This window comes from Gobio gobio (genome assembly GCF_949357685.1).
Source record: "Gobio gobio genome assembly, chromosome: 1".
Classification (NCBI taxonomy): domain Eukaryota; kingdom Metazoa; phylum Chordata; class Actinopteri; order Cypriniformes; family Gobionidae; genus Gobio; species Gobio gobio.
In genome coordinates this window covers 64314388-64336183 of record NC_137097.1, presented here as the reverse complement: position 1 = coordinate 64336183, position 21796 = coordinate 64314388, and the positions used below count along the sequence as shown (strand labels likewise).

At 40.0% G+C, this 21796-nt stretch overlaps 1 protein-coding gene across 2 annotated transcripts in view; it reads left to right on the top strand.

Annotated features, from left to right (window-relative positions):
• Window positions 1–21796, top strand: part of olfm2a (olfactomedin 2a) — a 120783-nt gene that overhangs the window by 55692 nt on the left and 43295 nt on the right. The window contains exon 1 of one of the 2 annotated variants that reach the window (XM_079834908.1): window positions 13632–14256. The exons of the other annotated variant lie outside the window; for it this stretch is intronic. Coding sequence (XP_079691034.1) covers window positions 14113–14256 — 144 coding nt within the window. The 5' untranslated portion in view covers window positions 13632–14112. Of the gene's footprint in view, window positions 1–13631; window positions 14257–21796 lie in introns of those variants that run through there. 2 annotated transcript variants of the gene reach the window in all.

The window sequence follows — 21796 nt, the reverse complement described above, 5'->3', positions numbered from 1 at the left end:
GAGACTCTTCAGTCTCTTGAGTGTTACATGCCATCTTTTGCTTCACTGAAAAATCCCGGCAGCCATTTTAATCACCATTTAAAGGTGCTGTATGTAAGTTTTTGACTCTACTAAAGCATAAAAATACCATAATATGTATTTTTATTGCAGATATTTAGGAAACATGCTAAGTTCACATACTTGTTTCTCTGAAAAACAATGCTACAGCCAGTTTTTTTTACTTTGAAATGTTCGTTCCGTGTCAGAATGTCTGTTTTTGTTTTGGTCTTTGCGATAACGCACGTTGCCAGTTTACACAACGTATTGCGGCAATGGAAGCAAGCGAACAAACTGGGTCATAGATTGCAGATTCTACCCGACCTAAAAAGCCTCAGCATCCATCTAAAAATCTATAAAAGCACATTAAAATGCGGATAAATCAACTCATCAACTCGCAGTGTGCAAGTCTCCTCACATTACATTGTCAATTGCGTTCGTTCCTGTTGTGTGTCCTTAACCTGGCAACCCACATGACCATTGAGTCTGAGGAGGAGCAAACCATATTTTGAATTTAGGGGCGGGGCAAACCATATTTTGAATTTGGACTGCAGTACCCATTTCAACCACTAGTCATTCTTACATACAGCACCTTTAATATTTAAATCTGACTTTTACCATGTTTATGTGCTATAATCGGGTCCCCGGTGCATCTACCAACCCGGACAACCCAGTAACTTTTGTTTTGGGAAGCCTTTTTCTGCAAGCATGTGAAAAAAAAGCGTGCCACTCAGATTTCTTTCCCCTTCTGACGTAGGAAGGAGATCTATTATAATATTACCGCCCCTTAATCTGCACGTTTCCACCCACGGCGCTGACGGACTGTTGTATTAGCCATGGTATTGTGCAGCAGAAGCAGCATAGCAGATCTATTCCGCCAAGACCGAATACATTAACATTGTCATAACATTGTCATCATCATGCAAAACCCGCTGAGAGTTGTCCTGACTGAACTAATGTTTAAAAAAGTACTAACATTTGATTTTAAAAATACATTAGTAAATGTTGAAATTAACATAAACTAAGATTAATACATGGTGTAAACGTATTGTTCATTATAAGTTCATGTTAACTAATGTATCAAACCGATTGATGATTATGAATATACTGCTTAAATGAACACTAAGTAATCGGATTTATGTGTGCTATGCCATATACATTTATTCTCTCGACATATGCTAGCCTTTGTCTTAACTGTGATTCAACATTATGGATGAAACAATGGGAGGGCGACCACTGGCAAACTTTACAGGTCATGAGGTGGATGTTGGCTTTAAGAATGATAACTTGCTTTACAACTTACTAAAACATTTCCTCTGTATATCTGGAAGCAATCCCCTCAAGCAAGTTACCATTCTGGAAGCCAACATTGACAGATTTGTCCAATTTATTCCAACTGACATGGTTACATGAGAGTTTCATTTGGACTTCATTTTCATTTGGACTGAGCTAATAATCTGATTATAAGGGTCCATGTAAACGCAACTACTGAAAAGAACCTTTTAAGCCCCATTAGCGACAAATCCTTAAGTTAATGCTGCACATGTGCTTAGATCGACGATTAACTGAAAAAAATGAGCGTAGGCATCGACTAAAAACCCCAATGGGTCATAATATATATATATCCAGAATCTTATTAGTACAGGTGCAACATGTTACATATCGGTAATAGCTTTCCAGTGATTTGTCCTTGGTCTGATGGTTCATTAGCTTGGATGCCAGCCGAATTTAGCCCCGCCCACAAACTTTTTTGCTCGGGCAATTCGGTCTGGACTCGCTCCATAGAGGAGTAATTATGCCCGAACAGAAACTGTTCGGACCAATGAAATTGTCAGGGCGGGCTTTAGACGATGATTGACAGATGATCAACAGTAACGTAATCATCCACGTCATCGAACGGCTCTTGGGTTGAATTTGCTCTTATCCTAAACGGAGAACTTGTTCGTATATGCATTCACCTTCACTATTTCTCTCAGAAACGATGATCGTGTTGGTAAGTACTCTGTGTATCCTTAAATTATTTAATTACTGGCAAAGATCGTTTACACTCATCTTTTTCTTGTAACGTTACTTAATCCAGCGTGCGTGCAGACAGGGTTTCCAAGTGTTTTTGCAATGTCGCGCACAATTGCTACTCAAAACTATAGCCCAAAACAATAACTTTCCGGGGGGTTCTCCGGAAAAAAATGGCGTTTGGTTGGCAAAATATGTTATTTTGGCAAGGTTGCCTGCTAAAATTTGCATTCCTGGGTTTATATAATCACATAATTGGGGTCGCTTCAACCCGCGGACATGGAGAAAAACACGGACTTGGCAACACAGTGCAGTTGAGTTCTGTTGACATTTGACAACTAACGTTACGCGTCGCTCCGTTGCTCTGATTGGTTGTGGGTCTATCCAATTGAGGTCTTTCCTGGCTCGGTTGCAACACGCCCCATAATCAACGCTCAATGGAGCGGTACCAGACTCATATTCTGACTAGAATTGAGTATGGCCACGCCAGGCTAATGGTTCATAGTCAAACAGTTTAAATACAGAGGAATTACGACATGGTGTTTTGTTTGTGACAAGCATTCAGTAATATCTCAGTTCCCTTATCACAAAGATGTACAGTATGACAGTGCAAAATTTGTAAATTATGAGACATGAATGTGTAAAAGCTAGTTTGCTAGTTTGGTCAATTCTGTCATTCCTAAATGTGTAAATCCCTGGCGATTGTCTATTTAGTTAAAGGGATAGTTCACCCAAAAAATGAAAATTTGGTCATTTACTCACCCTCAAGTTGTTCCAAACCTGTATGAGTTTCTTTGTTCTGCTGAACACAAAAGATGATATTTTGAAGAATGTTTGTAACAAAGCAGATAGAGCAACCATTGACTACCATAGTATTTTTTCCCCTACTATGGTAGTCAATGGTTGCTCTATCTGCTTGGTTTTTCATTTTTGGGTGAACTCTCCCTTTAATTATACTTGACTTGTGATGAAACTGTCTTTCATATGTATAGATTTATGTAGCCCCGCCCCTTTTCATCTCTGTGCTCGTTGTGTTCTGTCTTCTGGTTTATATTTCCACAGCATGAAGATAAGATCTTACGGATTTATGAATGAACCGCTCGTTTTAACATCCCCCCAGTCTACAGACATTTATGTTATCTGCTTCAAACATTACAATGCTCATGATAAAGCAAATCCACTTCACCAGCTAATTACTCTTCGACAGCGATGCCGTAGAAACATACAGAGCTACCGTAAAAATGGCTCCACAAAAAAAATCTAAAGATGGCTGCACGCTTCTCTGGTGCATAAGGTCTAAGCCACAGGGATCCACTTAGTACGTGGCATATCTGGCTTTTTTGCAGGTGGGAATACTACACCAGTTCTTATTTACAAAGACATTCACCCTCAGTGTTTTCCCCCTGGTTTTGAGTTGGACAACCAAAAGTCTCAAAATGCTGACCGAGCTATACCTAGCAAGCCTCAACATACAGTGATATTAACTCTCATCCATTTACAAGTTAAGGGTTTACTTCCGTTTTAAATTATAGCTCCATTTAAAGAGAATAAGAGCAGCTCAAACGGGGAGTAGCTTTCATTCTGCTTCAAATTGAAAAGCCAATTATTCTCAAAGACAGCGTCAAGGCCAAACCCAGAAGCGGGCAGACAGGCATTTAGACGACACGCATAACTGTGTGGGGTAACCTCAATTAACAGGCCTTCTCGTGGCCTCAGCTTCCTCTCACTCAGGTTTAAGACACCCAATTTTCTGTCAGTAATTAGTCAAATTACAAGAGCGGAGGGCATTTTTTTTCATTTCCCACCACAGAACGAATGTTTGATTAGTTTAGATCAGCGGGAAGGGTCAGCGTGTCGAGTCGGTTTTCGCAGCGAATGTTATTCACAGAATTAATCTCCGTGGCTGTGGGTGTAATTGGGTCATTGAGGCGCGGAAAATGCGAACGGTGATCATTGTAATCGGTTGTGAGATGAATGTGTATGGCATCATTAACTCAATAGGCAGGCAAAGCAGTCTTATTCTCACCTAGAGAGAAAGTGAAGCATTCGGCTACCATGCCACTGCTCCGTGTCTATTGACTCATCGTGGCGAACAGAGGGACCGGTCATAAATAGAACAGGCCAGGATACTATTGCTGTGGCTTTGTGTCCCCTCACAACGGCAGCGTTGAGCCGTATTGGCAAAGGATGTGAGGAGAGGAGACTGCTCGACTCTATTTACAGTCATGTTCTGCCCAAACCGCTGTGTGCATGTGTGAGCTGGTGCATGCATGTATGCGATGTTGGAAAAAAAACATCTTAGAATAACACTGCTGTTTTTATACTCCTTAAAGGTGAAATAATTTCTCTGCCACTCGTGGCAGCAAGGGAAATTGCATAAATAATGATTGGCTATATTCGGAACAGCATGCTATCAGGCTATAATTTCATTTTGCCGTGTATACAGTATGTATAATGTGCAAACTATGCAAATTTTCTGTATGCATAGTATACTTTGATGACCTACTGCATTTGCAGCATCCCACAAAGCACACTACGGGGAATGTTGTATCCCACAATGCAATGCATTCAACTTGACCATGCGTTTCCATTAGACAAATTAACCTGAATTAATTTGTGATTTTATTTATTTTTTTCTATTTAGATCAGATAATTAGCAAATTAGCCATAGGTGCATGATATGTCAGTCAGTATAATATCAGGTTTTTATATTGCAGATTACTATATTCAAGGTTTAATGCAGGACATAACAGTAGATATTTGATCATTAAATGTCCTTGCTCAAATTCTCTTCAGTTAAATGGAATATTTATTGAATACTGTGTGTTATAACAGCCTGGCCTCATTGTCAATAGTACCTAGATATTACATTTACAAGTGCAAAATGTATTTTTGTATATTTAAAAGATGCTGAAATGTACAGTATGGATGTATTTACAACAGGTAACATAAACATTTTTACGTATGAAGGAACATAACATATTTACAAATGTTTTACATCCTAAAGATTATATATTATATATATATTATATATATATATATATATATATATATATATATATATATATATATATATATATATATATATATATATATATATATATATATATATATATATATATATATATATATATATATATATATATATATATATATATATATATATATATATATATATATATATAATTGCCATTTTATAGATACATTTTAGATCCCTTAACCATATCCCAAACATAACCATTTTATAGAGAATATAAAAGAATCTAAAGCGTAATAGGCAGAAATGACACTTTTAGTAACAATATAGCATTTAAAAATATATTTTGAGCCACTAAATCCCACTCCTACCTCTAAACCTACCCATAGCCATTTCAGAAAATGTGTACAGTGAAAAACTGACAAGTGAAATCACAATAATTTATTTAGTCAGTCCTTTCTAGCAGTGTATATAATAGTTTCGTATGAAGTAAAGAGCAGAATTTAAGATATTAGTTGCTGAAAATCTTTATCCTGATCCACTCTGTGTGAAGTGCTTTTTTTCTCATTCAAACGCACATCACCCATAGCACAGCATGTAGCAGTATGTGAAGCAGCAGGTGAGAGCCAATGGGCGTTTGATATCACTGCCATAAAACATGTTGGGCAGAAATTATTTTTGACGTTTGCGGTCACTGCTGAGTATGGGGATGAAGGTCGCAGAATAAAAGTCTGAATTTGGATCTGTTCCTTGCAAACGCATGGGCTCTAAAGATTTAGATTACAGCGCACAAACAAAATTTATGACTTTTGTGAATTTATGCTTTTTGGCAAGTTTTTGGCATATTTTATGGTTCTATTGTCAGTCACAACACCTTTTGTGTTCTGCAGCAAACTAAATAAATATGATAAACAATAATTTTAAAGTGTAGTCTTGTTTAACATTTTGTAATCATTCGAAATGATTTTGCAGCAGAAGGGATTTGCAGAAATTGCAGCAGAAATGTTATAATTTCATATTAAGTAGATGATTAAACTGCGTTTAATACATGACAACTGTGAGGGGGGAGAATTATTTTATAACTCATTCGTTTACATTATATAAAGCTTTAAAGTCCTGCATAATTAAGGGCGTGGCCACTTTGAGTGACAGGTGGATAGCCGTTTATCTGCTGTCTGTTAGTCATCGTGTCACCTAAGCTCCGCCCACGTCCCGCCTCTTTGCCCATTTTCTATTATCCGGGAGTGACGCATGGCCAAGATGGCAACGGCCAGCTCGACCCTACTTTACGCTTCAAAACTGCTCTTCAGAATCCTATGGGTGACGTCACGGACACTACGTCCATATTTTTTTACAGTCTATGGGAGTGACAGGCTAGCTGCCAATCATGTAACTGTATCAGGTTTGGTTGCGCCATATTGTTGTCTTGTGTTGGATCAATTCTTCAGTAAACAGAACCGGCGTGGGGTGATAAGTGGAAAATGAGTGCCGTAGCGAGCGTGGAAATGTTGATAAAACAGGAACACAAGTCAGCTCACCAGTATGGCAGTTTTTTGGATTATATAAGTCTGACCGTAGTCAGACCAATGTCGTCTGCAAGACTGTCGTCCCCACCAAGACTGGTAATACCACAAACTTGTTTTACCACCTTAAGCCTTGTTTATACTTTCGTCTGGCTCCGCAGTGCGAGCCTCCGCTGACAGCGCGCCTCATTCGTTTGGGGACGTGTTTATACTCGACGCGCTCGCCGTTGTGCTATTCTTGACTTTGGCTGAATCCGAAATCACCCCCTAAACCCTCAATCACTATTCCCTAATTTAGTCCATTTGAAGGAGTGAATGAAAATAAGTGAGCGAATTCGGACAGCCACTGTGTGTACATCGGCTGTACACTCGTTATTGCGGTGCAAAGTGGGATAGAATGAGTGCACTCAATAACGTCCACTATAGTTTTGGACACCACTACAAAGGCTGTCCCCTCAAATAGTGCCCTATGTAGGGTATAGGGGGCGATTTCGGATTCAGCCTTTGAAACTACATGGAGAGGTAATGTTACTCTGCATCAGTGCCTTATGACAAAGCATCTAAACGGTAACAGTTACAAAGAAATAACGGAGGCACTGCACCTTAATGTTAAGAGAGAATTGTTAAAGGGTTAGTTCATCCAAAAATGAAAATTCTGTCATTAATTACTCACCCTCATGTCGTTCGACACCCGTAAGACCTCCGTTCATCTTCAGAACACAAATGAAGATATTTTTGTTGAAAGCTGATGGCTGAGAAAGGCTTCAGATAGGCCTCCATTGGCATTCAGTACATTTACACTCCCAAGACCCATAAAAGGCACTTAAAACGTCGTTACAAAGTCCATCTCACCACAGTGACTCTACAATAATTTTACAATGCGACGACAATAGTATTTGTGCGCAAAAAAAATCAAAATAACGACTTTATTCAACCTCTTCTTGTCTTCCGTGTGTGCCTCCACGACGCATGCGCGAGAATATGACGTAGCGCCGGGGTTCGGGAATCCATGAAATGCGCACTTTAACCCCATTTTGAGAACTACGCCGAGACCTAAAGCACGATCAATGTAGAATTCAACAGCTTAGACACGCGCGTCTTCCTCTGCTTGTAAACGAATCGCTTCTGGGTCATGTGTCCGACGCCGGATCTGCGTCATATTCTCGCGCATGCGTCGTGGAGGCACACACGGAAGACAAGAACAAGTTGGATAAAGGTGTTTTGATTTTTTTTTTTTCGCACAAAAACTATTGTCGTCGCTTCGTAAAATTATTGTAGAGTCACTGTGGTGAGATGGACTTTGTAACAACGTTTTAAGTGCCTTTTATGGGTCTTGGGAGTGTAAATGTACTGAATGCCAATGGAGGCCTATCTGAAGCCTTTCTCAGCCATCAGCTTTCAACTAAAATATCTTCATTTGTGTTCCGAAAATGAACGGAGGTCTTACGGGTGTCGAACGACATGAGGGTGAGTAATTAATGACAGAATTTTCATTTTTGGGTGAACTAACCCTTTAAGTGTTCATTGTGATTTTAGACGTGTGTTTATATTTTAATTATTTGAGTGTTTTCCATGGTTGTGTTGACATTTCTGCCTTTATAACTGAGGGGATTATAATCAGAGGAAGGTTACGTTTAAGATGTTTAGATGTAAAACATGTTTCTCCTGGTCTTTATTTTAAATAGGTCATAAAACATATCAATAATTATCGATATCGACCGATATGATACCCTTATATCGTGATACAGTTTTCAGCCGTATCGCCCAGCCCTAGTATAAAGCCCGCCCCGACCAATTTGATTGGTCTGAACAGCTCTGGTTCGGATCGAGTCCAGACCAAACTTCCCGACCTCAAATGTTGTGGGCGGGGCTAAATTCGACCGGCATCCAGGCTACACTTCAGCTTTAAGCTTATACTCTCACCCATCACTCATAAAAGGAAATTACACACTTGCGTCCCTACAGCATCAGCTCTCAAACCCTCTTCTATAACCAAAGTATTTCATCTCTCAGAACATCCTGTTCCCTGCTGAGCACCAGCTCAATAATGCTGCCATTTTAGACATTTATCATGGGAAAGGTAACGTTGGCATAACACAGGGAGACAAGTTTAACCAGCCAGTGGCCTCAGTCATCCCTCATTCAGCACCGAGCACATGGATAGATGTGTAACAGGCCTACATCACAGCACTAATATTTCTCAGGACACATAATGGGAGTTGATGTGTTCAGGGTGCTGCGACGCTGCAGGATCCAGTGCTGGCGGTGGTGGGCTGCATTATTTACCGGGATGTGGGCAGGAGTTAAGTGCTGGCAGAGGGAAAGTGAGATGGACGTTACATGTTCTGTGCACAGTGGTCTCTCGAGCGGCGCAGTACAGGGATCTCTGCTGTAAAATCCCACCTAAACAAAGCATTTACTATCCGTGCTGATCTGTATGCGACAGCTGTAGTTCAAACCTGAGCTGCATATAGATGCATTACAATTGTGTGAAGTGAAATCTACTGCGATTAGGGACAGTCCAACAAAAAATACAAATTCTGTCACCTTAATGTAGTTCCAAACCTGTATGACTTCCTTTCTTCCATGAAACGGAAAGGATTCATTGTTAAAGAATATATTTTTTCTATATAATGGAAGTGAATGAGGACTGTAGTTGTCAAGCAAGCACCATAAAACAATCATCGTCTTCGGAAAACATCAAATAACAAAGTAAATGATGACAGGATGACACATTTTTGGGTGAACTATCCCTTTAAAATGAGTTCAGGGCTGGCTTGTTGATGTTGAAAACAATGCCTTGTGTAGGCAATGCCTTCTGCAAACTGAGAGTGCTGAATATTTGATGTGTTGTTGGCTGAATTCTATGTGCATGTGCAGGTGTAGAAAAACGCTTACAAGACAGCGACTATGGTCTTGGACACGCCGACCAGACACATTTATTATGGTACAGGTTCTTGAATAGTAAATCGGTGTCCTTGGAGAGGTTCTGAGGCCATTTGGGAAACTCTAGATCTTTACTGCCACCTGCAGGCCGCCAGAAGCGCTGCACGATGCAGCTGAAGTTCATTTAAATTGTGTGAACTGATTAAAAATGCCCTTTAAACCAGAAGCCCTGAAGGCAAGCACCACAATCGGATTTTAAATGGATGTTTAGCATTGAGTGCTCGATAAACACGCCAGCCTACGTTTGAACAGAGATGTGTATATGCATGCTGTGTGTGTGCTTGTGTTGTTGCGCAAATGCTTTCTTAAAGCGTGTGTGTGAGAATATGAGTAAGATCATTAATGAGGATGTGAGCGCTGTGGACAGAAATAGCAGACTGAGAGGCCTGCGGGGCAAGAAGGAAAGAAACGCAACAGCAGCTCATGACTGCAGCACAAAATACACAACCGTGCGGATCACAGTCAGATCTTGGGATTGACGTCTGTATTTTTTAAATTAACTCTCAAATTGTTCTGTGTATATAACAGCAAACAGGGGCGGATTGAATAATATTTGTATATAAACCAATTGGTCGGTGACAGTTTGACTGATTAGCATATAGCCCTGCTGGTACATTTCCTAACTAAACACTTCCCACTGACAGCTATTTTTATGCAAAATATAGAATTTGATTATAATATACAGTATTATGATGCAAAATTGCATTATATAGTAGACATATTGACAGATTCTGTTTTGGAGAGATTATTAGGACATTTTTATTATTATTCTAAATGACTGGCCATTTCGAGCCACTCCCAATGCTTTTAACCGCTCAGACCGGATTACATTTTTATTCAGTTCAGGGGGTTGTATTATTGCTGTTGTTTGTTTTTTATTCCCTCTTCCACATTTACCAGTTATGATTAGTTGTCAACTTCAGTTCTATTCATACAGCACATACCAAACTCTCTCTCCCAAATTTGGGTTGTAACTGCAACATTGTTAAAGAATTTAGTCGTCTCATTTTGCATTTAGAGTCATGTTTAGCACTCCAAACAGGACTGAAAACCGTTTCATGAACTTGTTGATTCTCACTTTGATCTCATTTAGGCAAAGTCATGATCCTGATTGGTCGAAACAAAAGCATTTCGTCTCCTTGCTGATTTTACCTGTTCATTCACACCAGAGATGGGGCCTTAACTGTTGAAGTGGTCATCCGTTGAACAACAGCATCCTCTAGTGGATGTTAACATAGAACAAGCTACTTTATAATGTAAAACCTCATTATTGCAAATGGTCTCATAAAATGCATTCATTACTGAGAAAGACCATTTCGTGTTTACTTTAATGATTAGAAGAATCAGAAGGTTTGTCCTCTCTTTCCAAAATCAATTCTCTCTCCGAAACATTTTTATGAGGCTATCAAGCTCAGGCCCAGGGAATTACTGTGGCAATGGAGAATACAGCAAGTGCTAAGTACAACTGACAGTATTTGGATACTCAGTTTATTTCATATCTAAATAGCCTCAGATGAGCTGTCAGCATCTCTGTCTTGTTCAAATTGTGTTTTCACTCAAGGCTAATGTAGCTTTGGTGAAAACCTTCAGTTTGTGAGGTTAGCGTATTCAAGTGGGTGAAAACCATTCGTCCTACTTAAAAAACCTACACAGAGAAACATTGTTTTTGGGGTCATTAAAATGAAACGGAATTGCTTGCTCTCTCTGCGTGATTGTAAAGCTAGCGAGAGCTGTGGGTGAGGTGTTAGATTTGTGTCGTAATAGTTGCAGATCAATTTTACTGATTTTTGCATGAATGCATTTGGGCAGATGCTTTTATCCAAAATAACATTGTGCTTTCAGGCTGTATATTTTATCAGTATTAGTGTGTCCTGTGGTAATCAAACCCATGACCTTGGCATTGATTGCACCATGCTAGTTTCCACTTTATATGAGTCCAATTTTATGTTAAGTGTCTATAAGTACCATGTTCCTTCCTCTTCCCCATTAACCCCCCTATGACCCCCCCCCCCCCCCCCCCCCCCCCTTAAAGGGATGGTTTGCCCAAAAATGAAACCCCATGATTTACTCACCCTTTCCAACAAATTCAATCAGAGTTATTTAAAAAAATGTCCTGGCTAACCCAAGCATTATAATGGCACTGAATGGCTCAAAAAAGTGCATCATCCATTACGAACAGAGTTCAAAACGTCTGACGTCATACGTTGCGCGAGTTACGCTTGAATACGGAAGGCATATTTTCCTATATAATGTTTTAATTATGGATATTTTTCTTACAAAAACCCATCAATTCACTTGAGAAAGCCTTTATTAACCCCCCGGAGCTGTGTGGATCACTTTTATATTGGATGGATGCACTTTTTTGGGCTTCAAATATTGGGTTACCATTCACTGCCATTATAAAGCTCGGATTAGCCAGGACATTTTGTAATATAACTCCAATTGTGTTCATCTGAATGAAGAATGTCATACACCTTGGATGGCTTGAGGGTGAGTAAATCATGGGTAATTTGAATTTTTAGGTGAACTATCCCTTTAAAAACTAACCAAACCCATGTCCCACTTCAGATGGTAAAAAGTCATATAGGTTTGGAAAAACACTGAATAATTGATGACATAATTTTCGTTTACACTTTACACGGTACGCTTTTTATTTTAATTTTAATATAATGTATCAAGTGGCCTGTTGCTAGGGCAAAACATACACTGTGCCTTACATTTTAAGTACAATCAACTTGTATGTTTAAGTCATTTCAACTTAAAATACATGAAACTGACTTTAAAACAATTTGAATCTTGTATAATTTATAAAAATTGTTTAACTTATTTTGACGAGTTAAAGCAATGTAAAAACAACTTATTCCTCATATAATTTTTTACAGTGTAACTGTAACTGAATTTAAACTCTCTCTAAATGTTGGTTTGCCATTGAAAATCCATTTTAGTGTGGTTTATTTGACTGAGAAATCAGGTCATGTTGTTCAGTGTAACCTTTGGATTTCTATTGATGTGACACAAAAACAAACAAAACAGAAGCCTAGCAGCCAACAGGCTGTGACTAGATATAATTTGTATGTTCCACAGAGGGCGTAAGATACATGTGTATCTTAAATTATGCTGCATTACACCTGCTCAGGCAAACCTTGAAGCTGCGGTGTGTAATTACGGAGCTAAACAGAAGTGCAAAACTTGGGACTGTTTTCAGTCAGGTTTGCCAAATACTTCCATCTGCCAGGTAGTCACACTCCCAACTCATGGCTCAGAGGTGCTCAAAGAAAGAATTTGAACACTGAAATTGCAGTACCTTTGAATGGGCTATCTCACTGTAGTTGCAGTACTCGTATACAAACACATGATGGCAGTGTTGAGCTGGTTCAACTCAGGAAAACGTACAGACGCATCAGGTGAGTTGAGACCACACCGAGTCTCAGGCAGCTGTCACTTTTCATTGATTGTTGATATACGGCTGCAATTCAGAAGTCACTCTCAACATCTCTCAGAGAAAACACCTGAGGTACATAACTAGTGAAGATAAAACAAGCCGTTTGTTTGTTTTCTAAGTAATGAGTGAGGCACTGTGCATACTTAGTAGGCCTACTACTTACGGCTTGAATGACACAGCTCTCCAACAGTCCATCGCTCAAGGTTAAATAGCCTCCATGTGGCTCATCTGTTTAATTATGTGACTTATGTGGCTTCAGGCTCTAGGCTGGGGATGATGGGAGAGAGAGAGAGAGATAGAGTGGGCTGCATGGCTGGGCTGCTGATGGACTGCAGTCGGACTGCAGTCAGCTCTGGTTAGTGCCGAGCACCAGCGCCGTGCCCGTCCAAATTCAGATTCCCCATTACTCTTTGATTAAGGGAGTGTTAGACGCACATGTGATTGATGAGCTGTCAGGGGAAAGCCGCCGACTGGAACGCCTCATCCTCTTCCTCATTAAACACTCCGGGAGTACAGCTCCTCTTCTTCACGCACATATAAACAATGCACTCGTGGAGAGAGATCCTAATTTAGCTCGAGCCGTGAGCCGCCTCTGTGCAGTTGTGAGGGGAAGACAAACCCTTCAAATGGCGACGGCTTCAAACAGCTGATTGTTGCACAAAGATCTGGGGGTGTGCATCTCCCCTGCCTCTCTGATTTTTTGTGCTCGCAAAAGAGAGGGATCAAGAGGCACAGAGGAGCCGAAAGAGAGGAGGAAGACAGAGGGATGGATGTGGAACAAGGCTGAGGGGAGGGAAGAGGAAGGGAGAGAAAGAGAGAGATAGTTGCAGCCAATGCGCAGCGCGGCATCTTGAAAGAGCGAGAGGAGAGAGAGAGAGCGGGAGAAGAAGGCAGGGAGGGAGAGTGAGCGGAGGAGTGCGAATCAGGCACTGGCAGTCGTTTTCCAGCTGAAGAATAACGCGTGTCGTGCATCGCCGTGATGCTGTCGGATCTGAGCAGCTGGTACGTGTGAGCTGGTTTTGAGACTCGTGTACACGTGCGGCGACCCGTCCCTTGGCTGGAGGAAGAGGGAGGACAACGCATCAGGTTCGTGTCCGTTCTCGCGCTGCATCTGGACCCTGGCTCCAGGGAGTGTGGGAGGGCACTAGGGCCAGGCGGCCGGCCAGGGGGACGACATGAGCGTTCCGCTCCTGAAGATTGGCGCGGTGCTCAGCACCATGGCCATGGTCACCAATTGGATGTCCCAGACACTGCCCTCGCTGGTGGGGCTTAACGGAACCACCATCTCTCGTGCAGGCACCTCGGAAAGGATCGTCAGTGTGCGTAAACTTCCACTTTTCTACTCTTTCTGTCTGTTTGCTCATCCGAGTAAGCCAATAAGTCAGGACTTTTGTGTTTAAGAGCAGTTACACTCCTCTGTGGTTACAATCCTCGAGAGATTTGCCAGACAGGCTTTTAGAGGGATTTTCAGGGTGAGAGGCAGGTAAATTGAATGCGTGTCTGGCTTCGGGGGTTGGTTACAGAGGAATTGATGGCTGCTGTGGGTGAGTGATTCTCAGTGGGAGATGATAGACGAGGAAGTTATACCCGGTGAGATTCATGACTCCTGCGAGGATATTCTCACTTGGCAGGGAGAGAAGAGTTAAGTGCCTCATGACTGATGTTTGGGTCAAATTAAGAAAGGGAGGCAGAATTGTTTCTGTGAGGCAGTGGCTCGTCTGCTGGATCTAATGGTACTGAGACTTTTATAGCTTCTGAGCCAACTTTTTTTCTTCTGAAGAGGCACAATTTCTCTCTTTCCCACCCCCATCGCTCCCTGTTTTTTAATCAAATCCACTGTACTCCTTTATGAGAACTGTGCACTTTGTCTTTGTTCATAACTGAATTAAGTGCCTTGTGGGAGAGAGGCCGGGCATTTGGCAGCATCAAGGCTGCCACATTTAAAGCAAAAACTAAAAAAGAGAATATCAAAAATCTAAGTAAGACTCAAGAGCTAAGCACCTTGTTATATCCTAAGGTTGTTATGTGAGGGCTGGCTGAAATGTGAACCTTCGCAATTCTGTCAGCGTGTGAGTAATCATCTTGCATGTGTGAGTGTGTGTATGCTTATGTGTTTTCCAAATGTTGGCTATTGTAAAATGGGACCAGGTGTGAGTAGGTGGATGGAGAGTGAGATGTGATCCCTGTAATGTTTCGGATCATTAATGTTGAGAGACTGCCTGGGGTATTTGTGTAGTATCTGAGCATCTGCCCCTTAATAAAAGCTCTACTCCACACAGCTTATGGCCAGGGATGACACTCCATCTGGATGGGAGAGGAGACGCTGTAGGGGTCGTTTGGGTCGGTCAGGATGCCTACGCTGATTTCCATCTGTCTAGTAGAGGAGTGTGCAGAAACTGTCTATCACAGCTTTGTCTAACACATTCACACTCGCTTTGGAAGACTGTTACTACTCATCACAAGCTAAAAGCTGCTTTCCTGCAGAGATGGTTACCATGTACAGAGCTCTACAGTCTCTGCTCAGCTCAGCCAAATCTGCTTTATATCAAGTCTGATTATTCATCTAGTCATGTGCTCGTGACTGCCCAATGGTCACGCCATAAGACAGGCCATAGACATAGTCACCAGGGGTTAAATTTGGTATGTGGGTTAATGAGAGGAAGCCTATCAGGATTAGGTGAAATTCAGAATTGAAGAACTGGCTCCCTTTCAATTCATGAGTATACATTTAAGGATACATTTACATGACAACATTGTACTAAAAACGAGTTTTTCGTGTACAATCGACAACATTGTCAGAACGACAACGAATGCCAAGCTTATTTTTTTGTTTGTTTGTCTGTTTTGTTTGACTTTTTTCAAAACTTTCCAACCCAGCTCAATTTTGCTTTATAAGTTAAAAGTTATAGTCACATGAACTTCTTGGAATCTCCATTTATTTTAATGTATACAGTCTTATATTCTGCATCCTGTTTGCTACTTAATTTTGAATTGAATCTAAATCAAAGAACTGAATTGGGATTTAAAAGGCATTCTCTATTCAATACTGAAAATCTGAAGCTCAGGTTTGGTGCAAGCGCCAGAAATGTAATAACGCCTACAACAAATAGCTGCAAATTGGAAACCATTGGAAAATGAGCCAAAATTATTCAGGACATTTATTTATTTAGCTAAAGTGGCACCCATTGAATCTCCGCTATCGGTAGTCATCATTACCCAAATCACATTAGCATTCGTGAACTCCCACGTATCTCATTTCAAGCAATCACTTTAAAACATTGCCTCACTTCACCTCAAGGAATAACCAAGGGTAAATTAGCATACGTAAAACAATCTTCTCCAATCTTCCCCGGAGCAAAGGCCTTCGTTTTTAGATTTGAGGCATTAGACAGATGTTACTCTCATGCCGAGGGCTAATTTATTCTCTGTGATAAGTGTGAACCCATCCAAAGCGATCTAGCATTGCGAAGACTCAAAATCTAATCTCAAAAGCAGCTTGCTCTCAGTCAGAATAAGAGATGCATCCCTCTGTTCTTGAGGTGAGGTGATGATTGTGTGAAATGAGCTGCAGAATGAAGGTGTGGTCCATAAAGCAGAGTGACTGATGGACTCCTAGCAAGCCGCAGGGATGTCCTTTCTTCTCTTCAGAGCAACTTGTCTTCCCTTCTGCCATGACCATCTAGGACCCACATGGCTGCCCAGTCCAATGTCATGTCACTGTTACACATGTTAAAGGCTTAGTTCAAAATGAAAATTTCCTGATAATTTACTCACCCCCATGCCATCCAAGATGTTCATGTATTTCTTTCTTCAGTGGAAAAGAAATAAATTTTTTTGATTTTGGATTTTTTTCTTCAATGGCAACCAAAATGTTGAAGGTCCAAATCAATGCAGTTTCAAAGAGCTTCGAAGGGCTTCAAAGGCTATGCACGATCCCAGACGAGGAATAGGATCTTATCTAGTGAAACCTTATCTATTCCTCAGCTGGGATCACGTAGAGCCTCTGAAGCCCTTCAAAGCGCTTTGAAACTGCATTGATTTGGACCTTCAACATTTTGATTTGCCATTGAAGTCCATTATATGCAGAAAAAAATCATGAAATGTTTTCCTCAAAAAACTTAATTTCTTTTTGACTGACTGTCTAAAGAAAGACATGAACAACTTGGATGAGATGGGGGTGAGTAAATTAAGGGGACATTTTCATTTTAAAGTGAACTAATCCTTTAAGTATGCCTTATTCCACCAGCTCTGAGCAACAATTAGGGCCGGGCCAATAAACGATATATCGAATCACAATAAAATTCATGTCGATAACGATGATAAACTCTGGACATTTTTTACCCGATATGGATTAATCTAACACCCAATCACACAGCAGAAATAAAAGCGACAACAGCCAGTCAGCGTGCAGCTTTTAACTTGCACGTCATGGAACACCCTCTACTGACAAAGACAACTCGACACGAGAAGGAAAACATTTGTGGAAGCTAGGGATGCTCTGATCGATCGGCCGGAGATTGGTATCAGCCAATAATCATATTTTATTACTTATTAAACTTGGCCGATCTCACAAACCGATCGCCATTTGATGACGTCAGCGCTTGAGGACGTACGTAGTGGCGTGGGGTAGTAGCAAATATTCAAACGAGAGCTTTGAAGGCCGAAGTGGAGAAGGGTTCCCTGTGAACAGCAGTTGAATATGGGTCAGTCGATCCTAAGGGATGGGCGAACGCCGTTCGGAAGTATCGATATAAAGTAGTTTGATACAAACGCATCTGAAAAATAGCGGAGTATGCCGAATGAGCTGATGCAGGGAAAGTGCATGATACAATATGTCCTAAACATGACACATGCTTTATATTAAGGGCTTTAAAATAACTGGTAAGATATAGTTAACATGTGTAGTTTAAAGCAGCTTGCCCTGTCAGATGCTCTGAGGGTACTTGTGTTGACAGACAGATCAATACTTCCGGTGTTTAATGCGTTGTGGTGCTTTCCTCAATGCATAACTTGCATTTCACAGGTATATTTTCCATTTGTAAATGTTAGAAAGTCACGCATATATGTCCATTTTGCTGTCAGGAGAGGACGAGCCTTCTGCATGTGAATCTCCGCTAAAATTCAGGCTTCCGTGAACGAGAGCCGCCACATGCATGCATGCCAAACAGGCGGACCGCAGTAGAATAGGAACACAATAATTCGGACTAAAATATACATATTTCTAAAATATTTGTTGTTGGACAATAAATGTGCCATGTGTGGAATTTTAAACCTACAAGTATGTATATTTTTATGAAAGTGACCATTATAATGGGGTAATCAAATATAGGCTAATATGCTTTTGTTTTTATTTTCATTTTTAGTTTAGTGAATTAAAAACAATATTATTAATACATGCCATGCATTAATACATTACATTCACTGTATTTGTTTATAGCCTTCAATATCAACATTGTTTTTAGGACATCATTGGGCAGGATGTGAAATAAAATTATTATTAAAATAAATACAGATTTGTTTTATCCAAATAGGAAAACGTAGAAAATACCGGGATATATACCATGTATCGCCATTCAACCAAAAAATACAGAGATATGATTTTTTGGCCATATCGCCAAGCCCTATTAAGTATCCATAATTTACCATGTATTTACTGCTGTAACACTAACTGCACCATGGTACTCTGGCAGAAATGTGGGAAATATTCATATAGAATTGTATTAAATTATTAATGTAGACATGTATTAAATGTATTAAAGGAGTAAAGGAATATTATTACAGTGTTTTTATTTAGCTATAGAATTTGTGCATTTATACTAAATGTTTTTAGGCTAGGTCTACTGTTTTTAATACAAATACCATAGATACAATATAAATACATTTTACCATGGCAGTGAAGAGCTATATGCATGGTTTTAACTTTGGTTATCATGATCTAAAATGTATGATACTATGGAAGACCAATGGTTCATTTGAATGAAACTCAGAATATTTCAATTTTACCACATAAAAATGAGGTTGCTACAATTTTTAAAGATTTCGTTAATGAACATACATTTACATCTGCATCCTCCTAACTCGAGCTACCAATCACACTCCGCTATACTTGCTCTTTTTGCCCTTCTCAGCTCAACTGCTAATTCATGTGAACTCGTGTAAAGATCAACTCTACACTTAAAGGTTGAGTGTGTAATTTCTGCACTACTAGTAATACCAAACCTTTTTTTTAAACACTTTTTCCAAACACCCGTACTGCCTCTTCTGTCCTACCTTGGTTGTATCCCATTATTCCAACAGGTAGTCCCAAACTCACTCCATTGGTTAAATATGAAGCTGATATGTTAAGACAGACAACAATTTTGAAAGCACAATTTTTTGTAAGTTCTACTGATGTCTTGCTAACAGTTTACCTAAAGGCAAAGATATTCTGGTTAAATTTAGAGCTGGTCACAGTACAGAGACCACTTTAGTGTTGTGAACGATTTACTGATAGTGGTTGATTGTGGGCTAGCGGTTGTCTTAATTATTATTTTGGATCTCAGCGCCGCATTCGACACTGTTGATCATTCGATTCTCTTAGAACGTCTGGAGTGTGAGGTATAGGCATTTGTGGGACAGCTCTAAAATAGTTTTATTCATATCAGGATAGAACATTCTCTGTAAATTTTGCAAACACTTCATCCTCTGTGGTTCCCTTAAAATATGGTATTCCACAAGGATTTATTCTGGGTCCTACATTGTTTTTATTGTGCCCACTGGGATCTGTTCTCTTTATTAACCATCTGGTTAAAAAGTTAGATTCCAAATTTGACACATCTGAAGTGATTATCATGGTGTAAATGTAAAACAAATGACTTATTTGTTATATATAGCCTATCTTTGCAGAAAATATGCATGAAATATGAATGCAAATATTGTACAAACGTATCTTAAACATACCCATATACTCAGAAGGAACTAATATAAAATAAGAAAAATGCTAAATATTTCTTAGCCAAAAAGTAATAGCAATAAATAGCACCAGTAATAGGCTATTAACAGCAAATGCTTTGTAAAAACAGAAAACAGCAGCACCTTTCAGCCTGTCACCATCATGCAGTTGTAGTTTGTGCATTCCCTTGAGGTATTTTTCCTATTGTTTGTATGTTTGGCGGACGTGTTTGGCTGTCGCACTTGTGTCTCGTATCTTAGCAGCGTCTTGCCCATGAAACGGCATTCTAAAAATGTGACATTCAAGTTAGAAGAAAGTTCAACTCACTTCTAATATCTTTGCTTTTTCCCATTCCACTGCCACAACGTTTTCAACGCATTCTGTGTGAACAGCCCCTTAGTGTTCAACTGTGTTCACTGAGCGTGTCACACAAGAGCGGTTAATCATGTGATCGGATCATGATGTCAACATGTCTAAATGGAACATTTGCTAACATTTTTATTCAAAACCACGATTTCTCGATTTTAAAATGATGAAATCACGGCAAAACAATTGGGGAAAAAACAGGAAAATCGCCCAGCCCTAGTTTTATCATATGTATGCAGATGACACAGTTATATTTACCACTTAAAAGTGGAAATTAGTAGTCTTTTAAGTACCTGTTGGTCTGTCTGAATGAAATTAAAGTCTGGCTGTCTAATCATTTTCTTCAGCTTAAATGCTAATAATATTCAAAAAATTGCACTTCACCTTTTTAAATGTGCTATATAAATAAATTAAAGTTGAACGTTAAGGAGAAATAGTATTTCTAATAGTGACAATAGATGTCAGGAAGTAGGTAAGGAAACATCTATTAAGCCGCGTTTCCACCACAGAAACTTTCCCCGGGAACTAGGGACTTTGGGGTGGTACTTGGTGTGTTTCGACCACAGGAAGAGGGATCTAAATAAACCGGGTAAAAATATCCCCCTCAAAACGGCCCTGCTCACGAGGTAGTGCTTTTTCAAAGTTCAGGAATTTTCGGCGGGGATGAGTTCATGCTGTATTTTATTTCAACCTAAAAGTCTGTTGCGGTGCGTGCATTAAGAGTTGTTTGCTATTCGAATCAACAATGGAGTTTAAAAAATACGACTGATTATCCGACGACTAGGTTCAGGCTTTATTAAGCTTATATGCGGAGGACGAAATCTAGTGGGAACTGGAAAGTTGCACGCAGTCCTGCGTCACCGGACTAATCTTCACGGTACTTTAGACCGCGATGGAAATGCAGACAGCAGCAGGTCTGAGGGAAAAAGAGTTCCTTGGACAAATTGTTCCGGGTAATTTCGGTGCAAACGGGGCTTTACACATACACTAGGGTGACCATATTTTGATTACCGAAAACCAGGACACTCGACCTGGCAATGAGATACTCAAATGATGCTCAAAGATTCCTTATTAATTTCAATACATTTAAAGTATGCCCCCTCTGTATGGATAGAAAATTGTTAAATTAGGGCCAGGACAGGACTTGAAAACAGGACATGTCCTGGGAAAACAGGACGTTTGGTCACCCTAACATACACAGCAAAGTTCAAATCTGCATAGGAGCAAGTATTCAGGAATGTCTCCGTACCGCAACAAATGATGGGTAAATAGTTGTTGCGTGTGTGGGCGAATGTGTGTGGTGAATACCGCTGATTCAGAGGTGACTGTCTCCTCGATTATGAAAAATAAATGAGAGGCGAGCGAGAAGCCGTAGGACAATCTGCAACAAATGTGTAATGAACACAAACACTTAACAAAGCCACATGCCCATGTGGCTGATATCAGCCACTGTTTCTTGTTTTCATGGGACCAGACTATTAAAGAAAAAGTCATGGAGACCTATATGCATAAATGAGCAACAGAAACAATATTCTACTAAACTCTATTGACTCTGTGGGAAT